This window comes from Athalia rosae, chromosome 6, assembly GCF_917208135.1.
Source record: "Athalia rosae chromosome 6, iyAthRosa1.1, whole genome shotgun sequence".
NCBI classification, from domain to species: domain Eukaryota; kingdom Metazoa; phylum Arthropoda; class Insecta; order Hymenoptera; family Athaliidae; genus Athalia; species Athalia rosae.
In genome coordinates, this window is record NC_064031.1 from 292,929 (window position 1) to 312,436 (window position 19,508).

Genomic DNA, 19,508 nt, shown 5'->3' on the forward strand with positions numbered 1-19,508 from the left:
ACAGAAAAAAAAGAAAAATAGAACGCAGAATACTAATGGAAATAAAAATTCACGAGATGAATAAATAAATGTGTCAAATATTTTAACGATTGCGTTTATAGACGATATACCCATGTACGAGTTCAATAAACGGTGTTGTTATGTTTTTTTTATATTTCCAAAGAAGCAAAACAAACAAACTGAAAACCTTCTTGACTGTTATATATAGTTCATATTAATTGATTAATTATTTATTAATACACATACATATGGATTGGATACGTGTAAAACTCTTTCGCTGTTTATTTTGTATGTTCATACTATACAATGATAATAATATGATACTTACAATTAAATATTTTGTGACGGTAGCTTGTAAGAATATACTATATGTATGTTGGATGAAATAAAAATTCAGGGAAACCGTTTACTCCTAATGAATCGACGATGAAATATTTCAAATAATTATTGTATTCAAGAATCAACATTTTCTCCATCTCCGAAATGTGAGAATCACGTAACGTGTCGTTATGGTAATTCTAATCGTAATAGGAGATTCAGAGTTGGAATTTCGATTTTATCGTGCTGCTATTATTTGTACTAGCGACGCATTTGCAATCTCTTATCCATTGAGGATATGCTAAATATAGAACTGTTCTTTTTCACAATTAGCAATTAGTAAACCTCAATGCACATTGTATACAAGGTTAAATGAAAAAACATAGCATTAATTATGTTCGGACATAGATTTGAAAATGATTAAATTAAAACCCTAATATGCGTTGTATCGAATCGTGGTTCATTTTTATGCGGTTACTTGAGGCCAAGTGATTATTCGGCATCCTGTACATGCTGATATCGCAAGAATATAAATTTCATGGGATGATTGGTATCAACCTCATATGGCATTCGTGTTTTTCGTTACGCATTGACGTATTGCATGTACGGTAATCACCTCTAATTCTTGATCGCATCGGGACACTTGTATCTAATTTCTCACAAAACGGATCAACGGGTTTGTTTGAAACGTTAGACTGTATTTGGATTGTTCGGGATATTTCGGATTTTCGTTGAGAAAATCATTAAAATTTGCACACTACAGTGTTTGTCTTTAAACTAAAATCAAAATGCCGGACGTTGGGCTTCAGAAAAGGTGAGAGTTATTTTGTTAACTGTAGTATGCTTTTATTGAATTTAACGAGCATTTCAAACTTTACTTTGTGTTCTTTTCATTCACATTTTCAAGGAAACCTACGCTAACTTCGGCGGACAACCCTTCGTCGATTGTGATTCCCAATCTTGTTAATAATTTGGCTACCAACAAGACTGTCTTTAAGGTTGACCAATAAAGTTGATAAAGCGGATTATCTGTAATTTTATCATTTGAAAATTTCAATTTTTTTACTAGTGTAACTTAAATTTCAGCTCGGGCAAAGGAAATCTGGCACGAAACCGCGAACAACACTTCAAGATTTCCATCAGCTTAAAGAGCAATGTTTATCGAAAGAAGTGCTGTTCGAAGATCCAGACTTTCCAGCGCGTATATCTTCGGTTTATTTGAAGAAAAGATGCGACAGAACCATGACTTCGCAGATGATCGAGTGGAAACGCCCAAAAGTATAATTTCACCGACGAAATACTCGAAACTCTCTTTCATCCCCATAAAAAAATGATCTTTTTTAGGAATTAGTCGATGATCCACAATTTGTGGTCGACGGATTTTCGAGATTTGATGTGAAACAAGGATCTGTCGGAGATTGTTGGTTCCTTGCTGCACTCGCCAATTTGTCGCTTTATCCAAATTTATTTTGCCAAGTTGTACCATCTGACCAAGGTTTCGGGGAAGGATACGCTGGAATTTTTCATTTCCGGTGAGCCAAATGATTCCAAAAACATATTTTATCTCGAAATCTTTATAGACGAAATCCAAATTCTTATTTTTTTTCAAACAAGATTTTGGCAGTGCGGAAAGTGGGTGGATGTGGTCATAGACGATCGTTTACCAACACGAGGCGGAGAACTTCTGTTTTTGAGATCTAATACAGCTAATGAATTTTGGAGTCCACTGTTCGAAAAAGCTTACGCGAAACTTTACGGCTGCTACGACGCTTTGGATGGGGGTTGGATCAGAGAAGCTAGTGAAGACTTTACTGGAGGAGTGGCCGAAAATTTTAAAGTGGAAGATGCATCTTCGGATCTATTTGAACTATTATTATCCGCTCATCAAAGGCAATCGCTCCTGGGATGTTCGATAATTCCGGTAAATTGACGAGCGATTGATGAAATTTCGAAAGATTAACATTGAGAAAATATAAACTCCCGAAAATTAACGTTTAGGAGAGTAGTGAAGCCGCCGAAGCTACGAAAACCATTCGTGGCGGAGAGGGCGAAGGTAATCAAGGATTGATTACCGGTCACGCGTACAGTGTCACCAATGTTTTGAAGTTGGATGATGAGAAATTGTTGCGATTAAGAAACCCATGGGGCACCGATGACGAGTGGACAGGACCATGGAGTGATAAGTCGGTAGTAATTTTTTTTTCGGTTCGAGAAATTGAAAGAGAATGGCAGAAAGTGAATGATTTTCTTCAGATCCGACGAGTGGAAATCTATTCCGGATGAAAAGAAAAAAGAGTTGGGATTGAGTATCGAGGATGATGGGGAATTCTGGATAAGCTTCGACGATTTCGAGTCAAATTTCACCCACATTGAAATCTCCTACTTAGATCCAGAGTCGTGTCTGATCGAAGGAGTTACCGACCATAATAAAAAGAAATGGGTATTGAATACTTTGGAGGGGGAATGGGTTCACGGAGTCACAGCAGGTGGAAACAGCGACTGCTCGGGTAAGCAATCTAATTTTGAATCATATTGTATAATCACTTTTCGACTTGGCTGAGAAATAACGGATTATCTATTTTTTTTCAGATTCATTTTATCTGAACCCACAGTATGTCATTACACTGAAAGAACCTGACGATGGTGAAGAAGAATCATGTTCAGTTCTTATTGCATTGATGCAGAGAAATCCAAAGACACAAAAGGTCAGAGGTGAGGACTTACTTACGATTGGATTCGACGTCTATCGCGTGAGTATCCGTCAGAATGCAGGAATTTGTTAAAAGAAGTAAAATATTTAAATAATTTCAAGAATTTCTGGCAATAACGCGACTCCAACTTTGAACAGATCGATAAGTGTGAAGGCGTATCGAAGCCGTTAGGTAAGAGCTTTGAAAAGTATTGCAATACATTGGTCATAGAATCCGCATACGAAGCTGAACGTGAAGTTAGCGTTCGTACGAAATTGCAGCCAGGAACGTACGTTATCATTCCAACTGCTAGCGATGTCGACGAATCCGCTGAATTTTTGCTGCGAGTACTTTCTCCAAAACCCAATTATTTGGAGTAAGTTGATCAGCTACTTTTTGTAATTGATTCAATTCAGTTACGATTCATAAACGAACCTTGTCCGTTCTGTTTTGCAGAGAGTATGATCAGGAGCCCGGTCTTGGGGAACCTGACGAAAAGGTAGGTCGCGAATTTATAAAACTTAAGGTAATTAATTTGACTTCAAAAATGATAATTCTTCATGTCTTTAACATATTTCAGGCGTTGATACATAGACAACCACTGAGCAAGTCTATGGATCAAATTCGAACGTACTTTGAGGAACAGGCTGGTGATACGTTGGAAGTCAACTGGGAACAATTAAAAGATGTACTCGAGTATTCTATAGGTAAGAGTTGTGACGAAGATTTTCCAAAATCGAGAACATTCTCATCTAATGATATTACCTCTTTTAGAATTGCCTGAGGACGCTTTGAGCAAAAATACTTATCGAAGCATCGTGACCATTATGGATGCAGATGAATCGGGCAACATCGGATTTGAAGAATTCAAAACAGTTTTGAATGACGTCGCCAATATAAAGGTAAGAAAAATTGATCTCTGGATAGAAATCCTCCGACTAATTGTAATTCAATTTCTTTTATTATTTCACAGGCCGTATTCGACTTATACGCCTTAGATGATTCCGAAACTTTAAAAACGTCTAAGCTTAGACAGGCTCTGAACAGCGCTGGTTATCAAGTAAATAACGGGGGTTTAAATAAATTAGCACGTCGCTATGGCAGCGACGATGACACAATGACATTCGAAGATTTGATGCAGTGTGCATTGCTGATAAGAAAATTCATCGGTAAGACAATATTGATCGATTAGAGCCTAGTAATATCATAGAAATATTCTATATAACTGTGGTAATATCTAATCGATGTTCATTATTTTCCATAATTGTTTTCCAGTTAAACATGGTGAATAAAATACCATAAAATGTGGAAGGATTTGAGGATCATAATAGAAGGAATATGATCTATCGACCGATCTAAAATAATACTACCCCAAGTACAATATATCTATTCTTTTACTGTGAGTTCTATTTGACCAATTATCAATTTATTCCTCGATGGATTTATTCATCCATGACTTTTAAGCGTGTGCTAAATATTCCATTATGTACGACGATATAAATATTAAATACATACATTGAAGCATTCACCTATGTAATTTACTCCAGTAGGAAGCGAAATTTGTTGTTTCCGAAACGCATACCCACCTGTTCATCAAAATTTCTTCAAATGGGCCATTGTGTCATTTAATTGTAGCTTCGTTTTCAATCGCTACGAAGGCGACTCCTCAAAACTTATTAACGTTTCTGCGTATAGGTACAGTAGGTATATAAGTACAACGTCTCTGCTAAATGTATATATATAAACCTAAGCCTATATAACATAAATACCTTATACACAAGACTTTGTATACCTTCTGCCCGATTGCTAGCAGTACAAGACGAGAGACCCCTTGAAATCGTGTGTCTGTGGCCACGCAGCTTCCGACATCTCGATACCAATCACCGTTGATTTAAATTTTAATAAACTGGCTCTAGCCATGTCAATTGTTCGTGAAAAACAGTGAAGACAGCCCTAACAACGCAATTCGATCATTTACTTTTAGAGAGGAAAAAATCATTGATTTGTGATGCCGAATTACTCGTATTTTTACACCAAGGCAGTCGCCGGAGACGATGGAATTGTTAAGACGAGCAAATTTCAAAAAGGGTGAGAATATATATTGTCATAAAACGAAAAAGATCGTTTCCTCGTACTTACAAATAACAACGATCGCAATTTTTATATCCAAATCAATTCACATCCCCTTTCTTATTTTTACCCTCACTTACAAGAAAGTATGGGTTCAATCTACCTATGGTATAGTGTTCTTTACTGAGAGAAAGAAAACCAGTTGATAGAAGATCGATGTCAAAGTTTATGTTTTTCAATTATTTGGCAGGAATTCCGATCTACACGGATTGCCAGATGATATTTGGTCGACTTCTGGTCGGTATCGTTTGACATCACGCCTTTTAAGAGGTGGTCTCTCTGGTTCCGGAGACATCCATCATCCTGCCAACGCAATTTTCAAGGTTTTATCCAATAGTTTAAACAACATAAGGTTTCTTTTTAGTGAAATTAATATATGACAAATGAGCCAAGCAAAGCAATTTTTGTTAGTGTTTTGCTGCAGTTAATACATCAGAGGCCGATCACTCCGGGAGCGATTTTTGACTACTTTTGGATTTGTGCCAGGGCATGACGTATACATACATTATACATATAACCACATACATATTTAGGTACACGCTGGTGCAGAGATGGAGTAGAAATTCCAACCCGGGGGCTTTACAGGTCACCTCATATTTATAGTCACGACTATTTTAACCTTTTCTTTCTTTAGCTCCTGCGGGGGTATAATTTTCTTTCTTTTCAAATGAAATTCGGATATCGCTTCACGCAAACCTCTTGATACAAAAAAAAAAAATGCATTATCAGCAGTAATATCTCGGATCATTATCCATTGAATTTCATTTTTCGGACCCATAAGATAATCTGTTTGGAGGTGAAACCGAAAGGTGGATCAGCTTATTCATTCGAAAATCGAAGTCCATCTAGCATTCGGTTCGAGTAAACGATATACACCAAGAATAAACTTTGTTTAAGTTTTAAATGAGAAAAGAAAATAATTATTTTTCCGTTGGGATTTATCGGGGATTCATTCGGCCTCACAACGGTCAGAATTTTAAAAAATTCCTACGTCATGATATAAGAATCGTCTGTAGGAAAATATTGAGCTGGGGAATAAATACGAAAAAGTTAACGACGTATGACATTTGTTGGAGAACGTTAATGTGATGAGCCGCATCAGGCGTCTGGTTTCATTCCACAGTTAATACTAGAATTCTTCTTTCGTATCGTATAATTTTCATATCCATACGATGTGACGATGTCTTCATGATGACAAATAATGTCTTCTGGAGTATCAGAAATTACTCCGCGTGAATACAAATTAGTCGGATCAATAGATGTATATTTTTCCTTTCCGCGTCATATTTCGATGTGTTATCGCGATATAATGTGTATGTACGTACGTACGTACGGGTACTGCGATCAAACGTTCGAATATCAAATCGCCATTTGTTACGGAAAAAGACTCATGCACGTGAGTTGTTAGAAGCAGGAAATATTGCATAATAGTCGTCGACTGTATCAGGTGTTCAAGCGATATGAACTGCCGGTAGTCAGTATAGTGCTGTTGAAATGCTCAGAAGCGGTTGAAGGCGCATACGTATGCTATGACGTTGAACATTATGACTAATTTTTTTTCCATACGACATACACAAAGATTAAGGAAGTATACGATGACGGATAATAGCTATCACGATCATGATATGCTCATTTCCTTTTATCTGAATCACGATCCCGCGCCGCGTTTTTGGATAGAATGGAAAATAAATAATGACAGCTTTTCTCTGGCTCAAAGTGATCCAACCATTTTTCAACTGGTTACTGGATCCCTCGGCCTTTACGAGGAAGTGAATAAATTTGCCAGTCATGAACTGGGAAGTTCCTCCATCGTGTGAGTCAGGTGGTAAATTTACTCTTGAAGTATCAAGCGATTTATAAACCGCTGATGCAGCGGTAGCTGTGGGATGCTATATTTTTCCTTTTTTTTTTTTCATCTTCTGCAGGGAGTCCAGATTACTTTCGTCATCAGCAAATGACGAGCAAACTCGCAGAATTACTTAAGAATTCGAACTATTCACCAACGGAAACCAAATTTGTACCAAGATTAATTCGGAAGACAGGCATTTAAGTTTGATCTGCACTATTCCGTTTCTGAATTAGAGGACCAAATGTTATTGATGATAAAAAAAAAATAAACCAGAGTGGAGGAAGCGCGCTGATGGATTAGAGCGGCACGCGCAGTGAGCTAGCTTTGCTATCAGAAGAGTCAAGACAGTGATCGGTGAGCGGGCGAGCTCTGCGGGTCTTGCACTTTATTAACGCGGCTTTTATAATCCACCGATTCCGACTTTATATACCTATATGTATTTAGTCGGGAGTGTTATTTTATATTAATTTACACGTAACGCGTCCGAAATTAAAATACCTGTATCATTCTAAGGTTTGAAAAAACAGATAGAGAAGCCAGCGGACTATGTATAAAACCGTATAAATTACACATGCCACAAAAAATAAATACCACGACTAAAGTAAACCATTCGTATAAATATTCTAAACAGTATAAATCACCACACACGTATAGCTACGTGCGTTTCCTATAGGTAATCAATTATAAAGTAAATATTGAACGAGGTCGGATCCTTTTCGCTCTTAATGGTCTTTTTAAATTATTTCATTCATTTTTTCATTGGTCGTCAATCTTAGTCTGGGACATTCTCAAATTCTAGGGTCCGTTATTTGGTAAATTGTGAATGGAATGTTTCATTCGAATAAATTTGATTGACAATTGCTCTTGGGTCAGCTGTTGTGTACCGTTATCACTATTTTTTCACAGTCGTTGATAGTTTGGGAAATATTACACAATGTTCTGCATAATTTTTAATATCTGTTGGCTTTAATGATTATGTTTGATAAGTAACCGCATAATATATGTGTGTGACATATCTCAATTCTGCTTAGTTCTATACAGCCGCAAAAACGCTGCGGTGGATCGAGTTGGTACAATAATTGAGTTGATTGCCTTGATGTATGAGCTGTCGGTTTCTATTAGAGATACAGGAAATAGACCGCGTAATAGCAAAAATAATTTTTCTCAAACCTGCAATGCATTTGACAAAACCTAGATGTAACGTGTCCTACAATATAGTCGCGATCAATAAGATCCGCCGACAGATTTGAAGGTCTTGACCTCATTTATTGCGCAATCGTTTATTCCAATATTTGATCTGCCAGTAATCGCACATTTTTAGGTATTTGCTTAAGGCGTGTTTCTCAATCGACATTATACGATCGGTTTCCGGAACATAAGTCGGACGTTTAACGATCTAATATCTATTTTAAAGCCTTTTCATCGAATAGATTTCTCAGTAAAACTACGCCTGACTCAAACCGATTTGAATCAACTTGAGAGTAATATAATAAAAAGGCATGAGCTATCATGAATAAATTGACTGTTGGACGGCTATTGAGAATTTAATGAGAATTTGAATTTAAAAAAATCTATTACCGCGGTAGATAATAATGCACTCTTTAAACAGTTTATTGAAAAACAAAAGATAGTGCTAAATTTAGATTTATGAATAAAATACAGAGGGCAGCAGGTCCTAGGCTACAAAATAAACCAACCCTAAATTTTATGCCGGGAGCTAAAGACATTTTATGAGTTTTACAAATGAATATTGATTGCTAATAATTTGTGATCTTCTAGAGAAAATTATTCGAAATAAATTCTACAATTGAGTGTTATCACTAGAAGATCATAGCAAAAAAACTCAGTGTTGTTTTAGCAAAAATAAACTAATAAGCAATGAATTACGGGTGGAATACGGCAGTGATCGAGGAGCCAGAATTTGTTCGTCAAGTTGCTAAAAAAGTTGATGTAAGTAATAGTGTGAAATATACAGTTTGAACTTTTTTAAAACTTTGATATACGTATGTCGAACAATTTATGAATCAACCGGCATAGTATCTATTTCCAAACGTCATGTTCATTATCGAGTTTGAAGATATGTCATGTCCACGTGACAGATCGATGACGTTTCAAATCGTGACGTTTCACGTTCCTTTTAATTATTACGTATGATTGTAGTGGGCGTGGCCTTACATGTGGTTTACAGATATGTTCTATCTGCGAGGCTATCTATCTCACGTGTTTGAAATGTCAGATTTTTATTAAATATAGAATGTGAAGATCTTGTCAACTTGTAGCATTGAGAATAGTACCCTATCTATTCTCAATGGTCGTAGTCGGGCAAAGATAAGAGATGAATGATCCAAAGCGCAGACAAAATTAGAGATGTAATTTTGATGAGGAGTTTGCAATGGGTGACCTCATCGTTACCCGCTTATTGGTTGAAATGAAACATAGCTTGCTAAAGTCAGCTCAAGTAACGGGTTATCGCGTCCATTCGCATTTTTACCTCTTCAGTGCCCCAAAGGGTCACTTCCACTTCGTACAGGGTGGTATAGGCGCACAGGCAGCTAAATAATATATTGTTGGATTACGAGTGACAGGGCTAAACTATTTTGTGGTAGTTGAAGCGTTAAGGTCTTGTCGTTTTATTCACCATGGCTGGGGATTATTACGGAAATGAATCCTATCCATTAAGATCTTCTTATGAGGATAACTATTATGGAAATCGCCATGAACCTGCTGGGTTGGATGTATTTGTTAAAAAAGCGGTGGAGGTTAAGCGCATATTACCCTCGTTATTCAACATCAAAGTGGTATGTTTTTGATTTTTTCTCCCGACCTTATGTTTCAATACTTTTATGCGAATTGACAGTTATGAAAAACCTTGAGCACACCAATCTGATCCGATTTCTTCTTCCAACAATGAGAGGAAATTTAACAGATATCGACACATGTGAGGTTTCAGAGATCAATTCCAAGAGCATACTATTATCAAAGTACTGACTGTTGGGTGCAGCATTATACAATCACAATTTTCCTTTGCGACAATGTAATCAGAACAGGAAACTGTATCTCACCATCTTATTATATTCACTTACAACTTTACCATAAAATTCAATTGTGAAATTGACAAAATTCTGTTTTTGTCTCGTGAGCACCACTACATAGATCTCTTGGGATTAGGTAATTTATATTTATCTTGATGAGCCTCATGCATTGGAAGGTGTGGCGACAACAAGGGAGTGGTTCAAATTCTGACTCAATGATTAAATTTTTCTTGGGTCACTGATCTATTGAGGATTAAAAGTATTGTCCAATTTGTTCTACATGTATGAGTATTCTTACGAGAATAAAGAACTATTATGCTCACTCCAAATCTCAGTATAATTTCCTGGTAGAATCTTGGTCCAGCAAAGGCGGTATGGCGGTATGATTTCAGAATCATGAGGAAAACTTGACTCGAAAAATAAATGGAATTTGCCTCGGGAAAATAAATGCAAATTTTTATCTGATGATCACAACTAGAAAGATGTTAATTTTCTAATTAATGTAATTTTTTAATAACAAAAGTTCAATGTTAATTGCAATAACCTTGGAAACTGTCGTATCGCTGACATAATGTGGCTTTTCCATTTCCTCTTATTATAATTAATTATTTTACTTCCTGTTTGATATCTGCTATCGCCACATCGGCATATGCTAAAAACCAGTGTGCTTTCACCCTTCTTCACGAACTAATGTGCTCTCTGTTGGGTGGTAATATTTGCATAGAATATTGCACATTGTTACATTGATTACTAGTTTGAAGTGACCCGTAAACAAAAAAATGTATCAGCAGAAATACCTTACTAATTGTAGTAACTATCGCTACAAAAACTACATGAAAAGCGGTGTAGCTAATTTGGAAATTACACAAATCACTACCCAAAATATGAAAGGAACGGATAATAATATTACATTGGAAACAAAGCCCCAATACGTTTCGACAGCATTTATAAGAAGTCCAGAGATCCCTGAAGTGAATAGTAACTTCCTGCAGCCGAAAAACCAGACGGACATTAGCCGTCAATATCAGAGAACTAAATCTGATGAAGTGAATCAAAATACAAATGCACCAATTACTTGTCTTCAATCTGTGCCAGAAAATATTTGCCAAACTCACATCACTTATGATGATCGACCACTCAAAACACGGGGGACTGCTATTGGAAAACCATATTATAACGTAGGCAAAGAGAATCATCAAGATTCTTGAGAAATTTGTCAATGGTTTGAAGGAACAAGTAAAATAAAGTTGTTTCTCAGGTTAAGAGAACACCCACGTTGGGTAGTTGGGTGTTGAAAAAGTTGACCAAAGATCAGCATTCTAAGCATTCCCTTTACTCAGAGCAGGAGTATAAAGAATATTGTATTATACCGTTATTGTGATTGTATCTCATAGATTTAATTTGTTGGTTTTAGCTCGGGGAAAAAGGATCAGGAATAAGAGCGCAAGGCGCGGTTCAAGATTTTAATCAGCTCAGGCAAGAATGTTTGTCAATGGGAAGATTATTCGAAGATCCAGAATTTCCGGCACAGGATTCTTCTATATATTTTTCGAGAAGGCCAGATAGATATATCGAATGGAGACGACCAATGGTAAAAATGCCTGAATAATAATTTTAAAGTGGAAGAAGATACTAAAGTTGGAATTGTCTTAGGAAATAGCCGACAGTCCTCAGCTTTTCGTTGAAGGATTTTCACGATTCGATGTACAGCAGGGTGAACTTGGAGATTGCTGGCTTATTGCAGCTGTTGCCAATCTTACAATGCATCCAAATTTGTTCTTTCAAATTGTGCCAGAGGATCAGAGCTTCCAAGAGAATTATGCAGGAATATTTCATTTTAGGTAAGCCCAACTTGAAATATTTTTTTTTTGCTCAGAGAATATTGCTTTGCTAAGATGAACCCACTCACGTGATATCTATGCTTAGATTTTGGCAGTATGGAAGATGGGTGGATGTAGTGATAGACGATCGTCTGCCAACGTATCAAGGAAAATTGATGTTTTTACATTCAGCTGAAAACAATGAATTCTGGAGTGCCATGCTTGAAAAGGCTTATGCAAAACTCCATGGTTCTTATGAAGCTCTGAAGGGTGGCACGACTTGCGAGGCTATGGAAGATTTCACAGGCGGTGTAACCGAGCTGTATGAAATGAATGAAACACCTCCAAACTTGTTTAGCATTTTACTGAAAGCCTATGAGAGAAACTCACTGATGGGATGTTCACTTGAGGTGAATAACTAAAATCAAACTGTTGAAACTGTGTACTTACAACAACTAAAAACGATATTTATGAAACAATCTTAGCCAGATCCTAACGTACTAGAAGCTGAAACACCCCAAGGTTTGATCAGAGGACATGCGTACAGTATTACACAAGTTAAATACGTTGATATTATGACACCGAATCAGGTCGGAAAAATTCCATTATTGAGATTGAGAAATCCGTGGGGTAATGAGGCTGAGTGGAATGGAGCATGGAGCGATCAGTGAGTATATTTTGAGTACTGGATCGGTACAGTGAAACCAAATCTAGATTTTTGCCGACTCACACGAGGTTTGTGTAACTATGTAAACCCTGAGTTGAATAAAATCTCTACAGATCACCTGAATGGAGATTCATTCCTGATCATGAAAAGGAAGAACTTGGCTTAACGTTTGATGTTGATGGGGAATTTTGGATGTCATTCCAAGATTTCAAGCACCACTTTACAAGACTAGAAATCTGTAATTTAAACCCGGATTCCTTAACAGACAGCGATCTCAGCGCCGGTAAAAAAAAGTGGGAAATGAGTGTGTTTGAAGGAGAATGGGTACGTGGAGTGACAGCCGGTGGATGCCGTAATTTCTTAGGTTCGTAATTATTCAATGCGTAATCTGATAATCGCAGAGTAGTATCATTGAGTTATCCACTTTGTAACTTGAAAGGCTTGTTGAGTTAATATAACGATTCCGCAATTGAAGCAAGATTTATTAAAGTACATGTTCTCAAATATTTTCAGAAACATTCTGGCATAATCCACAGTACCGTATTACTTTGGAATATCCAGACGAAGGCGATGACAAATGTACAGTTATTGTAGCTCTGATGCAGAAAAATCGAAGAGCCCAAAGGCGGATGGGCAACGACTGCTTAACGATTGGATTTGCCATGTACCATGTACGTCTTTTTTATCAGTGTTCATAAAATATATAGAAAACTGTATTGTACGAAATTTAGGATTAATCGCCAATGCTTTTTTTTTTCTAATCTCAAACAGTTGGAAGACCCTAGTAGGTTGCCAAAACCACTAGACATTAATTTCTTTAAGTACAATGCCTCTGTTGCAAGATCTCCGTCTTTCATTAATCTCCGTGAAGTCAGTTGTCGCTTTAAATTGCCACCTGGGAGTTATTGCATTGTCCCTAGTACTTTTGATCCTCAAGAAGAAGGAGAATTCTTACTGAGGGTCTTCTCTGAAAATCAGAACAACATGGAGTAAGTCATACGCTAACTGCAAATAGAGAAATAATACTCTTACAAATAAGTTTAGTGCTTCGATGTTATCGTTGATTCCACATGTTTTCTAACTCAAAACCATTCTCCACAGGGAAAATGACGACCAAGTTGGTATTGGCGAAGTTGACGACCGGGTATGTAAAATTTCATACAGTAGAATTCTAGAATGGTACTGGGTTCTCCAAGTAACGCATGTGCAAAAACAAACTGAGCTGTTCGAGTAATATTCTAGTATTCACTCACGAAATGCATATTAATACAGAGAATCGACACAAGCTATTTTGATGTTGATTCCATTTCATTGCTTTAGTAATTAGAAATCGTTGTGATACATAATACCAATGACGATTTAATAGCGAAACACAAGCGATGCAAATCACAATCGGGCTTAGCATGAATTGTAAATAAAATTATAGGTTTTAGTATTAACAAATTATAATACGACATCGTTGTCGATGTTACAACCACGCGGAAAATTTCCGATTGTACGGTAATCACTAATCGTAAGATTAATCACTAATCACACGCCGCACGTATGTGTCGCTTGGCTTTTAGGTGACTAACCATGGAGATGATAAGCCAGAAGGGCAAGAAAATCCAGTAAGTAAAGTCACCAAAAAAATAACATTCCACATATTATGTATGCTATCAAGTGCATACATATTCTACAGTGTAAATTATAAAGTTTTTACCTAAAATTTGATTCATGTATGAGAGTTTGTTTTGCTATGATCAAATGAAATTGCACGAGGAATTGTATGCCCTGACATAAAGTTGTAGCACGGTGGAATAAAAATATGAATATAAAATTAATGCTCCCAATAAATGCATGATCTAATATAAATTTGAATTTCAACTAATAAGGATAAATGATTTCTCAGGTACGTGAGCAGCCTGAGCATGACAAAAATGACGATAAAGTACGAGAGTTCTTCAGAAAACTTGCTGGAGATGATATGGAAGTGGATTGGATGGAACTCAAAGAAATCCTGGACTATGCGATGCGTAAAGGTTTGGCTGATTCTAAATTCATTAAAGATATCCAATTACAAATAATTATGTTACAAATTCTCTTTAATTCGAATGCAACATTTCAATTTTATATTTTTATGACATGTCCGAACCGTGCAAAACGATGAAGTTCTTTGCTTTGAACAGAAATTTCATTATTTTGCCGCCAATTTCTATCATAGTTATGCAATGAAGTATTTCTCCTAATGATGCTGTTTGCTAAACAAATGTTTAAATCAATGTATCTATATGAACCATAGCTACATTGTTCGCTTTATAGGGAGTAGATATGCTATTTTGCTTTGCTTATGCATGCACTTGATGCTATAAATGAAGCTCATAACATCACAATTATCACACATGCATAAATACATTTGGGTTAAATCACTGGTAATTGGAATCGATCATTCTGGTAGCAAACATCTGTTGATCGAAAAGATTGGTACAACCACTGAATTCTTGTCATGACGCTTATTGCGCTTCGTATGTTTTCTTTCACTTTTTTTAATAGAGGTGTTCGTGAACAATATGCGTTTTTAGACTTGGTTTGTGAAATACGTAAATCTTGTGACTCTTCAATGACAATCCAGAATAGCACACGAATGCGATATTTTTTCAATTTAGTGAAAAATAACCGAGATGTACATATGTTGATAGTCTAGCTAACATGTAGTGTGTGTTACGCTTAGAGCTACCATCATCTGCTCGACGTAGCGAGGCTCGAAATCCAGAAACTGCAGCGGGAGATGGTTCCATTGTCGACACCCTCATCTCCTTATTCTGTGGTGTTGTTTGTAATAACGAGCAGTACAATAAATCTGTAGGTAAGGCATATTGATTGGTAGTACCTGAATATTCTCAGCAGCAGACCAAATATTTTCATTGTCATACAGTTTGAAAATTGAAATAGGCTCAGGTGGTTCCTAGGACTCAGCTCGAATTTCTATGCAACAGTTGCGATTGAAAATCCCATGTGAAATTACGAAAAAAAATGGGCCATTAGTATGAGAACAATGTTCGTAATTAATACAAGCCTCCTCGAAGTTTTATTAAAGTCACGTCCTTCTAACTGCTGAAAATTCTTGGGTAATCTTCACTTTTTCTGCACATGTTTGAATGTATTCGTAAAGCACTACCGCAGGTGAGGGAATCAGTTTTTCAGTACACTCTACGATTCATAATTTCGACATATTCACAGAGCTTACTGAAAGGTGAAATATCAAAGTACAAATACTGTAAATACGTCTTGTACATTAATCACACTTCATCTTTCATTCATATTTTTAATGCTGCTAGCATTCGGTGAAGGCCAGTTCTGCATTTCCCTTGTTCCTGTGTATGTATATGTATATGTATGAAATTATCATGAAACTCATTAACTGAAGCATAGAAATCATTACTCAATATAGCTGCTCTGTTTTAACATTTGGGATTATCATATAGTGCACATTTGTTCTCTTTGTTTGTTGGAAACGGCAACCAAGAAACCCTTCCGCAACGTTGCTATTTAATTATGAATCCATATCTCATTGATACTATTAACCAAATGCGCTTCACTTACTGACACTATCTAACCAGCTGATGAGCTTACGATTGGATAGAACCAAGTTGCAAAACAATCCAACCGATTGGAATTAAAAAAAAAGTGGCTCCATTCAAAGTTTAGACCCTTATCTGTAACGGAATATAAATCGATTAAAACTAATAAGAAGGATAATTGTTTGTTTTAGAAACACATAACGAAGGATTTAGCAAGGACATTTGCCGCAGTATGGTGGCAATGTTGGATACCGATCATTCTGGTAAACTTGGTTTTGAAGAGTTTAAAACACTTTGGAATGATATCAGAAACTGGAGGGTGAGAATTTGTCTTTCAATTTATCGTAATATTGGCTTTGTTAAATGCATGTACGAACTTTTTGTTCACAATTATTATTCACAGGCTGTATTCAGATTGTATGACAGAGATGGTTCTGGTTATTTGAGTGCATTCGAATTAAGACAAGCCCTAAATAGTGCTGGATATCGCTTGAATAATCATGTTTTGAATATATTGGTACACCGTTATGGAACTAAAGATGGAATGATAACATTTGACGACTACATCATGTGTGCAGTCCGACTCAAGACGATGATCGGTGAGTCTGATTGGTAGAGAAATTTAAAAAATACAGGAAAACACAACATGTTTTCACTTCGATTGTTCGCACATAACTCTGAACACTATATCTATTTATAACGGTCAGTACTTAATACAGTAATTCTGCTCACATAGCGATTTTCGTTCACTGCTAATCACTAACGCTAAGATCCAATGAATTAGCCATTTTATATTCACGTAATCAACTCACGCTTGTAGATATATTCAGAGAACGCGATCCAGATAAGACAAATACTGCTACTTTTACAATGGAAGAATGGGTTGAGAAGACTTTATACTCATAGTAAAAAAGTCAAATACAGGAACAGCTTATCAAGTAGCTGTGGTCCACGCTTATACCCTGAAGTACCATACTGGCAAGATTTGATGAGCCAGATAGAAATATATATTTCTTACCACAAAACTATTTTTTCTATACTCTTTGGATGCATCATCGACCATGTTCTCTTGTGACTAATATGAATCGATAACGCCAAATACCTATTTTATTCTAATCTCTCGTACCTCAGGTGTGATTCTTAGTTTCATACGAATAATCATTTTTTCATACATTCAATTTGGATGTATTTGCACGATGTCTGAACTAACGTTAAAAACTGAAGTAAAATTGATGACTGCCCTAATATAAATCGAAGGCCTGATTATAGGAGGATGAAATTGCAAAAAACCGAGATATCGCATAACTAATAATTCGATCATAGCTTTAAATCATTATTCGTTAGAGAAAGGAATTTCATGATTGGAAATAGTGATACCGCATGACAATTGTTTCATTTTTGTAAAGCCCCAGATTGGTGAAAGCGAAATTTGTCATGAATTATAAATGAATCATCGTTGTATTATCATTCATCTTTATTGAAAATGATATTTGAATACCTGTATAATTATTCAATATGCAGTCAACAAAAAAAGATACATTTATCATTGTTTGATGAATATGGATAACCATTTCCTTATTACGAGCATTTATCTCTATGTATCGTTAATATATGTCATGTTATATCTATGGTAAAAGTTAATACTGGAAAATATTATTCATTACATCGAAAGATAGAACTAAAAGACGTTCGCATTGCCTCGCCGGAAATTATTATACAAAAATTGTTACAGCAATTAGATAAATTATAGACGGCTCATGCCGAATGATATTTAAAAATACATATTTGTATTATAGGTACTTATTTTTATATTCTGTAAGAAATCAATATGTATTCTTCTTATTGATTAAATTTATGCATGTTGCACTAATTTCAATGCGTGATAAATTTATTTTAGCTGATAAAATTATGCATTGTCCAACATCTCGTTGGTGCACCTACTATTGGAAAGAATTGGATTCCTGGATTATTATAAGAACCCTTTATTCATTAAAAATTTGATTCGAAGCTCTAATCTCCAATAAATATATTGGGTGTATTCCCGAAATATTCGTGAGCTTAGTACCCCAACGGATACCGTATAAACTGAAAGAAAATCAAACTGCAGCATAATCTTGCGCAATAGTTTGGTGTCACTGCATGCAACGACAGGTATATCAACCTAGGTCAGCGGCTATTCCATTTCATTATGAGTTCATTGATCCCGATAAACCGATCCTTCTTCCTTTGAGCGAAAATGTGACCCTTGAAGGGTAGCGCCGAAATTGTGGTGACTTGGTAAACTACATTTGCCGTAAAGCGCGCGTCAATTTATTATGAATTTCCCAAGGGGTGTTTCTGTTTATACTTGAAGCAATATATTTTTGACTGGGTCAGGATCCGGCGCGATGGATCCGCATGAAGAAAAAAACCAAGACTGAACCAACTGAAATATAATTTTGAACGTTAAGGACATGCTGCTGTGGGTGCCGACAGGAAGAAGAAGATTTCGCCGCAATACGCGCATCTTCCCAGTTCTCAAAATAATCGCTTTTTGTTCATGACCGACAAATTTTTTATAAAATATTACAAGTACTTCGACTGATTTGGACCAATTTTTCCAATATTTGATCATCTCATCTCTCGATTATCTGGATTTTCATACCGACACTATCGACTTCTTTTGTAATCGTGCCAACCATGGCGCTCAAACCTACCCCTGGTTCAATGTGGTCGTATATGACTACGAAGAGTTCACTTGCTTATTGATTTCCAATGTTAAAATTGTATAAATAATTGAAGTGACTGAGGAAGTTGGTAACAAGGAGGACTACCCCCCGAATGGCAACTCTGCAGAACTGCCGATAATCTGAATAATTTTGCAAATATGTTTTTCTTTGACAAACTTTTGCTAGACGAAAAGAGAAGAAAACCTTCGTTTGATTGCGCTATAATTTCTTCGTCACTCCACCGATCTAATTGCCACCGTATCTTGTAATACCATTATTCCCATTCAGTTTACTTCCCCGTTCTCGACGTTTTGCGGCGGCGTGTCCGGACCGTTCTCAGAATTAGGATATACGAGATGTCAGGATATCGGCGAAGCACGCTTGGTCGTACGGCAGTTCGCTTCTAATACACCAATGCCTATGTGTATATCTTTTACGGTATGTTTTGGCGTAACGTTGCCCTGGTTACGACCTACGTACCAAATAGAGATGCACAACGCTCCCGTATGTGCCGCAATAAATGAAGGAATGACCCCTTCTCAATGGCCGTGGACCCCTGGGGCCGAAAAAATTCAAACACCGAAAATGCAAACGCTGGAAATTGATTATCGTATTTACACATAAAATACCCAGTGAACATCCAAAATATTGAGTCCCGAGTTTGAAAAGCAAATAATTACCGCTGCGCAGAGATGAATAGCCATATTAGATGAAAGGAAAAAGAAGAAAGTGCA

General features: G+C 36.5%; 2 protein-coding genes across 17 annotated transcripts; both read left to right on the forward strand.

Annotated features, from left to right (window-relative positions):
- Nucleotides 1-866: 866 nt before the first annotated feature.
- On the forward strand, nt 867-4,534 carry LOC105683174 (calpain-B-like). Its single transcript, XM_012395608.3, has 14 exons — nt 867-1,132; nt 1,226-1,316; nt 1,405-1,596; nt 1,663-1,850; nt 1,933-2,239; nt 2,317-2,501; nt 2,572-2,825; nt 2,908-3,068; nt 3,167-3,384; nt 3,465-3,507; nt 3,589-3,715; nt 3,783-3,910; nt 3,982-4,177; nt 4,284-4,534. Exons 1-14 carry the CDS (start codon nt 1,107-1,109, stop codon nt 4,298-4,300), a joined length of 2,133 nt encoding a protein of 710 aa, XP_012251031.2. The 5' UTR covers nt 867-1,106; the 3' UTR covers nt 4,301-4,534.
- A 288-nt stretch (nt 4,535-4,822) lies between these two features.
- Nucleotides 4,823-17,936, forward strand: LOC105683158 (calpain-A). 16 transcript variants are annotated; one of them, XM_048657680.1, is made up of 16 exons: nt 4,823-5,096; nt 5,329-5,461; nt 11,434-11,610; nt 11,673-11,860; nt 11,946-12,249; nt 12,325-12,506; nt 12,620-12,870; nt 13,020-13,177; nt 13,278-13,495; nt 13,608-13,650; nt 14,072-14,116; nt 14,398-14,527; nt 15,217-15,351; nt 16,258-16,385; nt 16,470-16,665; nt 16,887-17,936. In XM_048657680.1, exons 1-16 carry the CDS (start codon nt 5,017-5,019, stop codon nt 16,970-16,972), a joined length of 2,454 nt encoding a protein of 817 aa, XP_048513637.1. In that variant the 5' UTR covers nt 4,823-5,016; the 3' UTR covers nt 16,973-17,936. The 16 variants fall into 16 exon arrangements, with proteins under 16 accessions (XP_048513637.1, XP_020706447.1, XP_012250978.1 ...); XM_020850788.2 differs by lacking the exons at nt 4,823-5,096; nt 5,329-5,461 and adding exons at nt 7,323-7,660; nt 8,309-8,937; XM_012395555.3 differs by lacking the exons at nt 4,823-5,096; nt 5,329-5,461 and adding exons at nt 7,323-7,660; nt 8,402-8,937.
- Nucleotides 17,937-19,508: the final 1,572 nt, after the last annotated feature.